Source organism: Aaosphaeria arxii (genome assembly GCF_010015735.1).
Source record: "Aaosphaeria arxii CBS 175.79 unplaced genomic scaffold BU24scaffold_16, whole genome shotgun sequence".
NCBI classification, from domain to species: Eukaryota; Fungi; Ascomycota; class Dothideomycetes; order Pleosporales; genus Aaosphaeria; species Aaosphaeria arxii.
Genome location: NW_022983489.1, coordinates 96,564 through 110,834, shown reverse-complemented (window position 1 = coordinate 110,834; position 14,271 = coordinate 96,564). Strand labels below are relative to the sequence as shown.

Here is a 14,271-nt window from a genome sequence, read left to right as displayed (position 1 = left end):
TATAAATTGATTGAACTGCTGCTCTCCAAACTGCCATCATCAACAAAGAAACATTCACTACTGCACTCTGCACTGAAAGCCAATCCAAATCCCCGAATCTATTCAACATGAAGACCTTCTCCATCCTCGCTACTTTGGCATTCGCCCTCACATCTTCAGTCTCTGCCCAAACAGCTTGCGACTCCGCTGCCTCCGCCATCCCAACCTGCGGTGTATGTCCTCCTCGAAGCCCTCATCGCAAGAACTCTCCTCAATGTATCCCACATCGCTAACCCACCATCAGGTTCCATGCATCCAATCCGCCGCATCTGGCGCCGGCTGCGATTCAACCAACTACCGCTGCCGCTGCTCCAGCTCCTCCGTCATCCAGGCCTCTGCACAGGCTTGTGTCATCAGTAACTGCGGTATCGCAACTGCCCTGCAGGTTCAGGCTTCGGCGGCTGCAGTCTGTTCTTGTGTTGCGACAGCGACGGGAAACTTGGCGATTAGGCACGCGCGACCGACTGCTGCTCCGGGAGCCAAGTACTAGGCAAAGTTTACTTTTGATAAAACATTTTGAGCATGGGGGAGTCTGGGGAGATTTAGTAAGGGTTGGATTACTGGATTTGGTTTCAAAGTCTGAGGTGAACTGTCGGTGTCTTTGTTGTTAGCAATATCTACAAGTGTTGGCTGCAGTTGATTGTTTCGTACAATTCGCACCCACTTGTTCATCGAGATACGTTCCTTACAACCTAACTCAATGTTCGCCTTTGTATGTAGTCGCTCCTTCAACCACACTTATGATCTGGGCGGAAGTCGCTGTAACATGAATTAGTGAATGAACATTTTCCTCTGACAGTACACTGTGAGAATTCGCCTCCTTCATACGAGTCATTGGAGACGGACATCTTCCCACAAAGTGCTGTCACCCTATGCATGTGTACTACTAGCTCTTATAGCGTCCGAGAAGGTCATATTAGTTCATGATATTGTGTAGTACCTAATATGGCTGGTGTCCGTGTGAACATGGATTGTACCTTCTTTCTGGTCAGCCGTATTAGCAATGACGAAATAGCTTCGAATCTAATGACTGATGCTAGAATTTCGGCCATAGAGCCTGTATTCATTCTAGAGCGGTCTATATACCATCTGTCTCGGAAATGAAAAGGTGAAAAGATTGCTACAGAGAAGGAGGTTCGTGGGTGTAGGAGGCTGGCGGAGTTACCTGTTGCGGCACAGCCACACCTGAGGGGTCCTCTGCCATGCAGAAAAGGTCAATAGCAGGCCATTATCTCCAGGACAATCCCTAGACTCTTGGTCATCAGCTCTTCTATTAGTAAGGCGCATTTTTCTTTTGTTCAGCAACATACTTTCCACATTCTACTCGTGAGGGTTGAGGTGCGCAACCACCATGCTTATGCCTAAGTGACCGTGCCAATTCAGCTATTGACTACCTCCGCACTTATGTCTTTCGCTACTCCTCACGCTATTGCTAATTTTTGCATACATTTAAATATCAGATATTTCTGACAGTAATAGTCTGTCCTAGCTGTATGGTACTTAAGATTCAAAGTGGATTTCCCTGTGCAATGAATTGCTATTACAGCCTGGGAAAGGATGCCTCGCTACCTCTGTGTTAATTAGCCAATGAAATTCAGTACCAAACTCTCGGGTAAGTGTCCGTAAGTGGGTGCATCAAGCTTCGCTTTGCTGCCTGGAGGCTCTAGGCTGTCGGATGGATATATTTATGCGTTTCCACGAAGTAAGAAGACTTCTCCATTCCACAGCAAGCTTCCTATCTCCTCTCGCACATCCACTTCTTTGTTTTGATTTTGGGTTAAAGACGATGTCTACGCAAGTCGAGTATCATGAAGACCCTAAGTTCAACGAGAGTATGGCTTCCACACACTCAGAAAAGAGTTTTGTCAGCGAAATGTACAAGCACCAACCGCTCGATACAAGCAAGCACCAGATTCGACTGCTCAGGATCGACACTTCATCAGGAAAGCCAATGCACTATCGTCTTGAAATATTTGATTACGAAAGTGTTCCACGGTATGCAGCCCTTTCATACACGTGGGGAAACGATGCTTCTAAGAACGCTATCTTCATTGATGGAAAACCCTTTCAAATTCTACCTAATCTTTTTGCATTCCTCGAACATTATCAGTCGAGTGCATACATATGGATCGATCAGATCTGCATCAATCAGTCTAATCATCAAGAGCGGAACCATCAAGTTTCATTGATGTGTAAGATCTATGAAGGATGCAAGCTCATGCTGGTCTGGCTACGAGATGACGCAACCTTTACTCCCTCGACGAATCAGGCAGCAACAGACTTCATGAAAGGAGTGGATGCGTATTGGAATCAAGATACTTGCGAGATAAAAGCCAAAGACGGCAGAGTGTCTCTCCGTTGGCCGGCACTTTCTCTGCTGCGCAATCCATATTTTGATCGATTGTGGATTGTTCAAGAGTTATTGCTCGCAAAGAGTATACTCATTCTAGTTGAAGGCAACGTGTGGATCCCATGGTGTCCATTAAGAGAAAAACATACAAGTCTTTGGGGCGAAGTTCGATCTTTGATACCGAGCACCATTTGGTTGTTAGAGGCATACCCGACCAGATTCTTGTTTGCCGGTCATACCTCAAAGAGTCTATCGTGGAACATTACTCTCACTGCTGGAAGGTATTTTAATAAGATATGTAAAGATCCTCGAGACAAGGTCTACGGCTTCATGGCTCTCGTTGCCCCTTCACACAAGATTGCAGTTGACTACCAGAAGTCGGTCCAATGCGTATTTCTTGACGCGATCATGGCGATGATAAGGGATTTCTGGTTTATGAAACGCGACATTCCAGAATATGGACGCGATCTCTTTCGAATAAAGGGGGATCTTGACTCCAGCATAGATTCATCGCACGGCCTCGCACAAGCTATGATTTCCACAGATCTTGAAAAGTATGGTCTCAAGTCTTTCGTCGAAGGTGTATGGGAGAGGGTTCGTCAGTATGAATCAACAGCCAGATACTTGGAGCCAGGAGCTGTTGACGAGATCGATTGCATTACATCAGTCGGGTTCGAGCCAGGAAATCATCAATCATCTGGAGATGTGCCCCGGACAACGTCTTGTGCCCGATGGTGGTACGAGTTCGAGGGCACAAGGTACTATCATGACTGCAAAGAATGGTCAGGGGATTGGACACTCCAAGAATATACCGAGTCAGCCGAGGACGGTTCTTAGCCTATTCTCGTAATTATGGCTGTCCATCGATCAAAAAGCGCAGTTAATATTATCGATGTGGCCGGGCCTTTGCAGATTGGCGTTGTTAAATTGGACAAATGCTTCCACGGTTCTACTATGTGCGCGTATATATGTGTGTATGTATATATTTACAATAATATCCCGCCAGCCCTTAGTTTCTCAAGATTCTCAACACTAAATCTCTCGTATGTTTCCCCGCCAGGCCTAACCCAAAGCACGACATCGGTCTTTCCATCAGCTACCTTCTCGCCGTACCTCTCCAGCTCGATCCCCTCGTCCTTCAACGGACTCTTGTTCTGCTTCTGGTTGTCTGTCCGACTGGACTCAGACACAAGGCGCACAAAAAGAGGCACCGCATATCTCGGCAACTTGCTCCTTGCGTACGCCAGAAACGCAGTCCAGTCGAACGTATCAGCCGACGCAACGGCGGAGTCGAACCTCAATGCCACGCAGCCTGCCCTCCCGTCGTGTCGGGGCACAAGCACACCGTACACCATCGCCTCCGAGATTCCGGGGTAACGTCCCAATACTTCGGCAACCTCAGCGGTGGACACGTTCTCAGATTTCCAGCGGTACGTGTCACCGAGCCTATCGAGGAAGAACCAGCGGCCGTCGTCGTCGCGGCGAAGGGCATCTCCGGAGCGGTAGTACAAGTCGCCCTTTTTGAAGACATTGCGCTCGAATTTCTTCGCCGTCGCGGTCGGGTTGTTGTGATAGCCAGCGAAGGCCGCCTCGCTGGGCACATTGACGAGGATCTCGCCGCCGTCAGTGTACGAGTTCCGCTTCACGAAGCCGGTCTCTGGGTCCCGGAGAAGGTCGCCTGTTTCCGCGTCGATGGCCACGGGCACGAGGGTGTCATGCAGAAGACGCCGGAGGACGAGGCCGTGTTGTCCAACGCAGCTTTCGGTGAAGGGTCCTTTCGAATGGATCACAAGGGCGAGAACGCCCTCCGTCGAATTGAAGAATTCAATGACTTCCGGGACGTCGAAGCGGTCTTTGAACTTCGCCCAGACGTCTGGCCGCATGCCGTTGCCAAACATGCCTCGTAGGCGTGGGTGGTCACGCTCGAGCGGGTGGGGAGGTGCCATGAGGAGGTAACGCGCGGCCTCGCCGACATAGACAAAGATGGTGGACCGGGAGTCGTGGATGTCGTTCCAGAAGGTGGACACGGAGAACTTGCGACCTACCGCAGCGGATAGTCCGCTTGTGAGCGCGCCCATGGTGGAAAGCCCGCCTGTGCCGTGAAACAAAGGCATACAGCAGTACCACCTGTCGCCGTCCGGTCCGGCCTTCTGATCGAAGGAAAGGTTTTCTGGGTTCCCGCGCTCGTGGAACCGTGCAATGGTGTACATGCCTGCCTTTGGGAGCCCCGTGGTGCCGGATGTGTAGAGCAGACAAGATGGGGAAGGTCCAGTCACTCGCGCTCGGAACTCATCACCTGGCAATTCTACTTTGCCGGCGTATATAGACGATAGCAGCTCGTCGTCGACCAAGTACGGCGTAACGTTCAACTCATTCTCGACTCTGTCACGGCTTGCTTCGAACCTCTCGCGGCATTCCGGGTCGACGTCGACAAGCACCAACTTCACCCCAGCAATCTTGAGACAGTGGATGAGGGCGTCGCCTTTGAGATTGTAATTCAACATTGCAGGAGCGCATCCGATGCAGAATAGTCCCAGCCATATCACTAGGAAGTCCGCGGAGTTCATCAAATACGTGCCGACCATGTCACCTGGGGTTACGCCCTTGGACAGGAAGAACTGCGCCCATTGGATAGCGCGATCGTGCGTTTCTTGCCATGTATAACTCTTTTCCCGCGACCAGATGCATTCTTCATTGGGATGCTTGGGCACGTGTCCTACAAATGAATACCACGGAGAGATGAGGTTGCGTTTTTCTGTCATTGGGATTAGCTATTTCCTCAATGTCCACCAGTCGTAGTAGATATTCGTAATGATATCTCTTCGAGAGAACGCACCTAGCTCACTGTACCATTGCAGGGCCTGTTTCCGTTTCTTTAAGACTCGCAGGTCCTGTTTGATATGATACTTTGCGTTGATGTATGCCGCTAAGCTGGTAATTCCAGCGAGAGCAGCAGCACCCGTTGCAGCCATCTTCACTGCTCGTATATTGTTACAACAATTGCTTCAATAAGGAAGAGAAAGAAGAGAGAGTCGGCTATGAACAACGACGACAATGATGAATGTAGATGTTCAAGGAAATCGACAATTGCAAATAGGACCGATCAAAATACCAGTACCAGTGTCTCGTTTGCAGATCGCCGAGGTCAGAATGGCCGATTACTATGGGGTATTAGTATGGGGAAAGCTGCCGTTGTTATGTGGTTGGTTGGTCAATCTTCCAAAGATCCCGAGGTTGGAGTCGAGTCGGACTTAACGAGCGGGGTTGGCCTGTTTCACTCTGCATTACTCGTAGGCAATAATACATAATTATACTTATGCCTATTACAGTATATGTTCGTAAAACAAACCTCCTGCCGCCAATATATTTCATCGGCATGATCAAATGCCGAATTTTGCCCCAAACTGCAACTGTGGTCGATTCATTGATCGTGCAATGATGTTTGAACAATCCGCGTCATGACGTAGCTATTCACCGAGACATAGCATATCCAACTCGTCTGGGAACAACAATTCCATCCCCAACGACCAGCAATGTCATATTCGTAGGAACAATCAATCATTACCGTGGAAACATAACATCTAATGCGCGGATATCGAAACTTCATATATTGAATTTCTTTTTCCAGCGACCCTATGGACCTGGGATCTTTATGACAATGTACACATAACCTCGTACAGTCCCCTATTCCTCCCAACAGTCCTCATTCAAGTTGACCGTTCCAAATACCAAAGAAGGCCTCAAGCTGAGAATGATCCACCATATCCACAGAGGGAGAACACCACTCCCTATACAAACGACGCCATTCCATGCAACGCTCTAAAGCAATCAAAATCGTACAGACAAACGAAGCAAGGCAAAAGCAGCACACAAATCACTGGCAGGCGTCCCTAGCACCATTGCAGCCGCCGCAATCGCACTGGGGTGTGTTCTGCGGGTTGCACATCCTGCAGCCGCGCCTGCACGTCGCCCACGGGTCTACGTCTCCGCTGCCGTTGAATCCCGCGGTCACGCTGAGGTTCGTTAGTTGGGGCAAAAGGTCTTGCGGGATGTAGAGAAATTGCAAGAAGGAAAGGCAATGAGGAGTGGGGAGGGGGCTGATGAAAGTTGGGAGTCGAGTAGTCCAGAAAGAATGCACGGCATCATCAACAAGAAGGAGGACAAAACCATGCCATTCGAGGCGACAAAAGACAGAAAACAGAAAACTCGAGCATGAAGGGAAGAACAGAAAGAGACTCACCACTTCTTGCCCCCACCCGGACAGTACGTAGCCGTGGCATTGAAGCTCCCAGAATCGTACGTCCACTCCAAGCTCGACCCCTCAGCCGCGCAATCCGCCTTGCCCGCACTATCCGGGCTCCTCTCGACGGTGCACAGCTCCTGCTGGTTAGAGTCCCGGACCCGCCACTCCAGGCTATTGGCGCGATTCGCCCCGCCTTGGGTGATGTCGGTGAAGGTTACGCCCTCGATGTTGAAGCAGTCGGCGGCGATAAGGGATGGGGCGGCGAGGAGGAGGGGAAGGAAGATGGTGCGAAGGGAGTACATTTTTGATGGGGAAGCGAGAGCTTTTATGTGGGAAATGAGGGATGGATGGTAAATGGATTAATTGGAAGGAAAGGCGCTATGGAAAGACTGACTGAAGAGTGCTTGAAGCAAATACATGAGTACATACACGCTAATCACGACATTATATACTCCCCTCAACTTCCACGCTAGGAAAAAACTCGGTTTCAGAGACTCCGATAGCCTTTCACTTTGCTATGATATTAACAGCTTCCTATGTGTACGGCATTGTGAAGCGCGTGGAGGGTTCTTAATCATCAGTATCAGATCGAGGTCGGAAGTCCGGACAATTCGGCCACATCCGACTAACCGAAGCATACTAGGCGGATATGATTGGAGAGGAAGTTAAGGATATAAATAAATTAACATACCTTGGCGGGGGCTATGGAATTCGTTAATTGAAGCTTGAAATAGACCTCTGGTGGTTGTAGAAGTTCCATGTGCGTTGTGATGTAGGGAAACATAGGAGTAATTGCTTCGGAAGCATCATACTCGCGCTTGAGGTTGTTAATAACACGATGAGAATGAAGAGAGCGACATGTCGAAGTAATCTTTATTTTAATGGATTATATGGCCTGGGTATAACAAATGATATGGCGTTCAGATTTTGGCGTAGTTAAGTTTCTGGTGAGATCGAATTTCACATACCTCAAATCCTTGGGAATATATGCATATAAGCATATCGCAATTCGAAATGACCGTAGTGCGCAGATACTTTCATCAAGATGCAAGCTCTTTTCGCTTCTTTTTATCCTTTTTCTCCCTTTTCCGCCTCTTTTTCTCGTCTTCTTCGGACGAGTCAAGCGCTTTCTCCTCCGTTCTGTCCTTCTCCGCCTTCTCTTCTGGTTTTCCCTGCTTCTTTGGCTCCGCAGTCTCGGGGTTTTCCTTCGGCTTAGGCGGGTACACCTCCAACTTCTTCGCATTCGCCTTCATGACAATGTCCATCCGATTCTGTAGCGCATCCATGGCCGCGAAGACACACGCTTGCGACTTGTTTTGCGCCTCTCCGCTCCCTAAAAGCTGGTTCTCAAAACCCCATCCGGTCAGATACAAATCAATGAAGAACCTCTGCAGTCCATCCACCATCTGCATGTCCCTCGCCATGCGGTAGTCAAGCTTGATTCCCTTCGCCATCAGCAATTTGTTGATCTCGTCACGTGCCTTGGGGTTCTCGACAGGCGCCTCCTTGTACTCGAGCAGTTTCGGGGCCCAGAGCTCGGTGAGCCACTGCTCGGCCGTCCTGTACCCATCTTCTGGATCCGAGAGCACGACCGCCGCGACGTACGCTTCGAAGACGTCTGCCTGCACCTTCGTCCAGTGCTTCTGGCCCGACATGTCCGTATGGCCACCATGCTTTAGGCGATCTGGAAACCCATATGCTTCGGAGAAGACCTGCAGTGTCTCGTTCTTGACGAGATTCTCGCGGAAGTAGGATTGCTTGGCGGGGTCGAGGTGCGGGAAGCGGGAGTAGATGAGGCGGGAGGCGACAAGCTCGATGTATGCGTCGCCGAGGAACTCGAGGCGCTCGTAGTTGATCGCGTCGTTGAGGGTGCGGCGGGCGAGAGCTGTGTAGTTGGCGGATGTGTGGGTGAAGACGGCTTCTTCGAGGTAGGGCTCTGTGATTGGGGGAAGTGGTGGAACGGCTTTTGCGCGATTGAGGCGCGTTTCGATGTATGAGGGGACCACGACGTATTTTTCTGTTTCTGGGCGTTTTTGATCGAGATGTTGCTTGAGCTGGGAGGGGAGAGAGTTGGCGGTTGCACGTTTGGAGAGAGAGGCACGGAGTTGCTGGGCGTGCTGGAGGATTGAGGTGTCCGCTTCAGGTCCGGATTCGTCGTGAACGAGCTGATCCAACAATGCAATCAAGCCATTTTCCCTTTCTGAGGCGGATAGCTTGCACCTGACGCAGTCTTTGGGGTTTGGCAGACGCTCGAGGAGATCTAGTGGATTCGACTTGTCCTTGTTTTGGTGCTGCGGACGCGGGTTGGAGTGATTGCTGGAGCCGCCTTGGATGCCGTTCTTGCCTTGTGGGGCACCGAAGTTATTGGGTTTATGCCTTTTATTCGCAGGAGGGCCTCCTCCTCTTCTATCCATATCGAAGAATATCTGGTATAGCACAAGACGAATCCGTTGTTGTCTGTGGTGGTGGGGTTGAGCCAGACGTCGAACAAAAAGTTCATGAGCTCTATTGCGCTAACCCCAACAAAGATTAGCTTATCTCGAGGCCCAGGTTTTCTCAATCAGACATTCACCTCCGCAGGACCTCCGCATTCTCCTCTAGCCATACCACACACCCATACACAATGTCCGTGGCACGCGAGCGGATATTGGCCCTCATGAAGGTACATTCAATCACACTCCTCTGCAATAGCAATCGCATTGACTGACTTCATTCGCCAGACCCAATGCCGGGTCTTCAACACCACATACAACCCACAAGGCCTCCGCCTCGGAACCCACATCCTGCACGAGCGCCTCAAGGGACCAGCCGTTGCATCGTATTACCCGCCTAGGATAGGAACGATTAGGCATTTGCGGGCTCTGTATCCACAGTATGAAGTGATGGATGACAAGGAAGAGGACTGGGCGGAGCATCATACGATTGCGCGTAGTAGGGGCAAGGCGACGCCGAAGAAGAAGAGGACTGCTGCTGGTAAGTGTTTCGGAACAGAAATGGGGAATTGGAGTGTCGGGAGACTAATGGCGTACAGAATCGAAGAAATTCACGAAGAGGAAGTAGATTGGGTCCACTGGGAAGAGAACGAAGGTATGATATCGGGATGGAAGAAAGCACGGGAGAATATATCACAGGCAATCGGGAAAAAGAGAAGAAAGATGTATCATCTATTGTACAAATTCTGCATTACGACGGAAAGGCGTTGGTATATTATCATCAACAACATCAACATCATCATGAACAACACCAGAACCGAGCTTGTATGCACGTATGCACGCCAACGAGCCATTGAAATCACTCCAAACCCCCCTCTCGAAACACCCTTTGCATCTCTTCCTCCTACATCTTCGACTTGAACGTCCCTCCCCCCTCCCTAACTCCCCACTCCCTCTCAAACACCTCATCCCAATCCACCCTCACGGCCCTCATATGCTCCAACACCGGCGCATTAACCTTGTGATGCTCAACCGTACAATACGTGACCCTCCCATCCAGACTCTCCATCGTGCCCCTCACCATCGCCATTTGCCGCCCCACGGACATGACTTTCGACTTGAGGCGCACGGTGGTCCCGATGGGCACGGCTTTCAGGTACGAGATGTTGAGCGTGCGGGTCACACCGCCCATGAATTCCCAGGATCCGGGCTGTGCGAGAGGGCACAGGGCGGTGGTGGTCGACATGTCGAAGATTACGCCTGCGGCGCCGCCGTGCATTACGTCTTTGAAAATTGTTATTGTTGCTCTTGATTTCATGCCTATTATGTTGCTTTGGAAAGAGAGAGTTCAGGTCTAATTGATGATATACGAACTTCCCAATTCGTCATCGGAGAGTACGAACAAACGCATGCGGTAAAAATGAAATGATGTACTTAGGAAGAAGAAACGTACTATTCAAATTCGAGTAACTGGGCGTAATGAGCAGTTCAAATTCCACCGAGCCGTCCATGCCTGCATCGACCAGCTTCATGTTGCGCATAACTTCGCGATCAAAGTCCTATTATTGCTACATCAACCATCTGCTTTATTCAAGATTGGTCCTATGTTTGCACGTGTGGAAGGTGGAGACTTACAATGTGGTCGTTCGGCCGCTGGGCGGATAAAAGATGGTATCTTTGGAACATGGCCTGTACGGCCGCCATGGCTTTCTGGCGATCAGCCTCAGCATCTGGTTTTGATTCGGGCATTTTGTGGTATGTTGTGTGATGTTGATGTACTATTGGGGTGTCAAGTTGGGTGGTAGATTGATGGTCGTGGTTTGGCGGTCGTGGATCTGATTGCCTCGGTTCATGTTTGCCATGAGTGGTAGTACATGGTAGAGTACGGAGTACATTATGGCCAACATCACCTCTCAAGCATACCTGATAGAATTCGTAGCAAGACTTTCAATCGCTCTTCAATTCCTTCACCAGCAATACATTATTGAGGTTCATATTACTCCGTACGTATACGCACAATCCAACCTTACCATACTTCGGAGTTCATCAAATAGGTCCATCCATACAAGTAGTAGCTGACTAGCGGGCGGGAACCATTCCGCAATATGATCGCTTGTTTCGAAACAACCATCTCGTTTCATGTCAAGTCAGGGTTTGATGTCTTACCTTATCCTTTGTCTCCTGACTATTTGTGCATGTTAATTGGTGCGCATGTTGTGACTGCAATTGTAAATGCAGGTGATGAGAATGAGAAATGGGATTGGAAGTATGCTTACAGATGACGTGAGTTTGCTATTGGATACATCGATGTAACGGCAATTGTAATTGTAATTGTAGCTCAGCTACCATAGGATAATCCGAGCGACGAGCTGGCGACTGTGGCAAATGTTGGAGTGATGTGTGGTTGTATCTGTATATCCTTCATAGGGCCGAGAGTTCGGCTCTCCACCTGTTTCATCCGTGGTAGACCAAAAAGGTCTTACCAGTATATGTAATAATGTATTGCATATATTCAAAGCTCTTCATGAAATAAGCAGTCTAGATGTCACAGAGTATCAATCGTGAAGATATTTCCATACAGCTTGACCTAGGTAAAATACTGGAAAGGTTTGGCGTCTATAACATAACAAGCCCGACCAACCCCCGAAGAAGTTAACAGAATGACAAGAATAGTAGTTATAGAGTATCATCTGAGCAAATTATTACGACTTCCATCGTGGCTGTTCGTTCATTACTCGTGGCTAGGAGTATGTATCGTGATATGGTGGAATAATCAATTCGGTGGTTGGAGGTTTTGTTTCCTCTTCTTCAACTTGTAATCTCCATCTCCACATCCGACGGATCGTCCCACCACCTCCGTCCTTGTCTTGTCTCGTCTTGTTTCACATTGTCCCTGTCCTCTAACTATTACACTACACTACTAATAACTAAGGTACTTGACGTCAAAAACTTTCCACAATTTCATCTTTCAATCCTTTCTCTCCCTCCACTCGCTGACGCCGACAACGACCTGAGCTGAGCTCAACATCTTACTCATTTCTCCTCTCCAGTTCTTCTTCTCACGCCTTCCACTCTTTCGTTCAGGCATTCATCCTTACCTCGTAGCATTATTGCGTGCATAATCATTGCCCGTGGCCACTTCTTCCACTTCCGTCATCTCGTCCTGCAGTCCAATCTATCCTCCTCGTCGTCTTCCTCTTCCAATTTACCCATCGACATCTCGCCATCCGCATCACCCGACGATACACAAACGAACCTGGGAACGCGTGCGCGCCGACGGTCCACTCTAATTGCAATCTATTTTTAACGAGAAAGACACCTGTACAGTACAATTACACAGCTTCTTACTGGCACGCTGCTACAGCACTTGTATAACACTGCGCATTACATTATTACTCCCAACTCCCAACGACCAGGACCAGGAGGGACAGACAGTTCCACAAACCAACTGTTTCATCCCCAATTACGAATCCCACGTTCCCAGTTCGACAGACACATTTTTGTCTTCCCTTGGACATCATCTACGACCTTCATACACGACCATAGACTGGCTCTCGCGACAATATTAATCAATCGCATCTCTGGCGCATTCCCGGCATAATATAATATTATATCTTCTAGCATCACATCCATAGAACGATGGCTGCAGCTCTACCGGTCACGCCGGCGCTGCGAAAGAGGGTGCTCAAGGTGCTCTTCGTATCGCTGCTCCTCGATCTCGTACGTCATCCACCCCCCAAAAAGCTTCAACCCAACTACTTTCGAAGTAAACAACTCCGCAAACACCAACATCCACCACTAACACATACGCCCACCAGATATCCTTCACGTTCATCCTCCCCCTCTTCCCGAAACTCCTCGAATTCTACCGCGACCACGAGACCGCGCAGGGCAACTCGTCCACCACCGTCCTCGCTAAGATCTTCTCCGGCCTCAACGCATATAAGAACTCTTTCGCGAAGCCCATCAACGACCGCTATGACATCGTGCTCCTCGGTGGGGCCCTCGGGTCGCTCTTCTCCTTCCTCCAGGCACTCGCCTCGCCCGTCATCGGCATCCTGAGCGACAAGTACGGCCGCAGGACCGCGCTGCTATGGTCCATGGTCGGCAACATCCTCAGCGTCGCGCTGTGGGTCGCCGCGACGGACTTCCGGACGTTCCTCCTGAGCCGCGTGGTCGGAGGACTGAGTGAAGGAAACGTACAACTCGCAATGGCCATTGCGACGGATATATCGGACGAGAGCCAGCGTGGCGCGACGATGGCGCTCGTCGGCGTCTGCTTCAGCATCGCGTTCACGTTTGGTCCTGCGCTCGGCGCATGGCTCAGCACGATCACAAGCGTGGCTGCGAACCCGTTCGCCAGCGCAGCCGCATTCTCCCTCTTCCTCATCGTCACAGAGACTATCTACCTCTACGTCAGTCTCCCAGAGACCCTCCCTACATCATCTCCTCCCACAACCAACGGCACCGCAACAACCCCCACCGCCAACGGCAAACCCACCCCCTCCTCGAAACCGAAAACCACCCGCACAAACTCCCACACCCTCCTCAACACCACGCACTTCCTCTTCATCCTCTTCTTCTCCGGCATGGAGTTCTCCCTCCCCTTCATGACCTACGACCTCTTCGGCCACACGTCCCGCGACACGGGCCGCCTCCTCGGCTTCATCGGGCTCGTCGCCTCGCTCCTGCAGGGCACCCTCGTGCGCCGCCTGCACCCGCTCTCCGTCGTGAAAACCGGCGTGATTGCCTGCGTCCTCGCGTTCACGCTTCTCTCGTTCGTGACCACGCAGCGGGGACTGTACGCCGCGGCGACGCTGTTGGCGGTCACTTCCGCGACGGTGGTCACGGGGCTGAATTCGCTGTCGTCGTTTGAGGCGGCGGAGGGGGAGAGAGGGGTGAAGCTCGGGAATCACAGGAGCTTCGGGCAGGCGGGGAGGAGTCTGGGGCCGTTGGTTTTCTGCAGTGTGTATTGGTGGGCGGGCAGGGATGTCGCGTATAAGGTTGGAGCAGCCGGCATGGTGGCCGTCTGCGCGGCGGTTTTTGGGGGGTTGAGGAGGCCGGCCGTGAAGGCGACGGTGGAGGCAAAAAAGGAGATATAAGGAGGGGAGCGTCATGGAAATTTAAAAGAGCTATGGTTTGGGGGGATTGACAAATGGGTTGGGATATGGGATGGGTATATACATTGTTTTTCTATGGGCGGGTTT

At 50.5% G+C, this 14,271-nt stretch overlaps 8 protein-coding genes across 8 annotated transcripts; 4 read left to right on the top strand and 4 right to left on the bottom strand.

Annotated features, from left to right (window-relative positions):
• Positions 1-107: 107 nt before the first annotated feature.
• BU24DRAFT_456035 (uncharacterized protein) lies at positions 108-566 on the top strand (the record flags this gene model as incomplete). The annotated part of the gene is made up of 2 exons (XM_033531409.1): positions 108-212; positions 284-566. 2 exons carry the CDS (start codon positions 108-110, stop codon positions 527-529), a joined length of 351 nt encoding a protein of 116 aa, XP_033377111.1. The 3' UTR covers positions 530-566.
• A 1,180-nt stretch (positions 567-1,746) lies between these two features.
• Positions 1,747-3,396, top strand: BU24DRAFT_429077 (HET-domain-containing protein). Its single transcript, XM_033529648.1, has one exon. It carries the CDS (start codon positions 1,826-1,828, stop codon positions 3,224-3,226), a length of 1,401 nt encoding a protein of 466 aa, XP_033377110.1. The 5' UTR covers positions 1,747-1,825; the 3' UTR covers positions 3,227-3,396.
• On the bottom strand, positions 3,284-5,289 carry BU24DRAFT_91531 (acetyl-CoA synthetase-like protein). Its single transcript, XM_033534797.1, has 2 exons — positions 3,437-5,289; positions 3,284-3,363 (listed from the first exon to the last, which is right to left on the bottom strand). Exons 1-2 carry the CDS (start codon positions 5,149-5,151, stop codon positions 3,342-3,344), a joined length of 1,737 nt encoding a protein of 578 aa, XP_033377109.1. The 5' UTR covers positions 5,152-5,289; the 3' UTR covers positions 3,284-3,341.
• Positions 5,290-6,097: 808 nt separating this feature from the next.
• Positions 6,098-7,192, bottom strand: BU24DRAFT_91548 (uncharacterized protein). Its single transcript, XM_033534798.1, has 2 exons — positions 6,630-7,192; positions 6,098-6,402 (listed from the first exon to the last, which is right to left on the bottom strand). Exons 1-2 carry the CDS (start codon positions 6,932-6,934, stop codon positions 6,264-6,266), a joined length of 444 nt encoding a protein of 147 aa, XP_033377108.1. The 5' UTR covers positions 6,935-7,192; the 3' UTR covers positions 6,098-6,263.
• Positions 7,193-7,492: 300 nt separating this feature from the next.
• Positions 7,493-9,088, bottom strand: BU24DRAFT_429074 (ribonuclease III). The gene has a single exon (XM_033529647.1). The coding sequence runs from the start codon at positions 9,044-9,046 to the stop codon at positions 7,673-7,675; it is 1,374 nt and encodes a 457-aa protein (XP_033377107.1). The 5' UTR covers positions 9,047-9,088; the 3' UTR covers positions 7,493-7,672.
• Positions 9,089-9,211: 123 nt separating this feature from the next.
• Positions 9,212-9,902, top strand: BU24DRAFT_429073 (uncharacterized protein). Its single transcript, XM_033529646.1, has 3 exons — positions 9,212-9,294; positions 9,353-9,605; positions 9,664-9,902. The coding sequence occupies exons 1-3, from the start codon at positions 9,256-9,258 to the stop codon at positions 9,690-9,692; spliced, it is 321 nt and encodes a 106-aa protein (XP_033377106.1). The 5' UTR covers positions 9,212-9,255; the 3' UTR covers positions 9,693-9,902.
• A 66-nt stretch (positions 9,903-9,968) lies between these two features.
• On the bottom strand, positions 9,969-10,813 carry BU24DRAFT_359779 (thioesterase family protein-like protein; the record flags this gene model as incomplete). Its single annotated transcript, XM_033524064.1, has 3 exons — positions 9,969-10,348; positions 10,518-10,623; positions 10,700-10,813. 3 exons carry the CDS (start codon positions 10,811-10,813, stop codon positions 9,969-9,971), a joined length of 600 nt encoding a protein of 199 aa, XP_033377105.1.
• A 1,480-nt stretch (positions 10,814-12,293) lies between these two features.
• BU24DRAFT_91472 (MFS general substrate transporter) lies at positions 12,294-14,258 on the top strand. Its single transcript, XM_033534796.1, has 2 exons — positions 12,294-12,784; positions 12,883-14,258. The coding sequence occupies exons 1-2, from the start codon at positions 12,704-12,706 to the stop codon at positions 14,164-14,166; spliced, it is 1,365 nt and encodes a 454-aa protein (XP_033377104.1). The 5' UTR covers positions 12,294-12,703; the 3' UTR covers positions 14,167-14,258.
• The last annotated feature ends 13 nt before the right edge of the window (positions 14,259-14,271 follow it).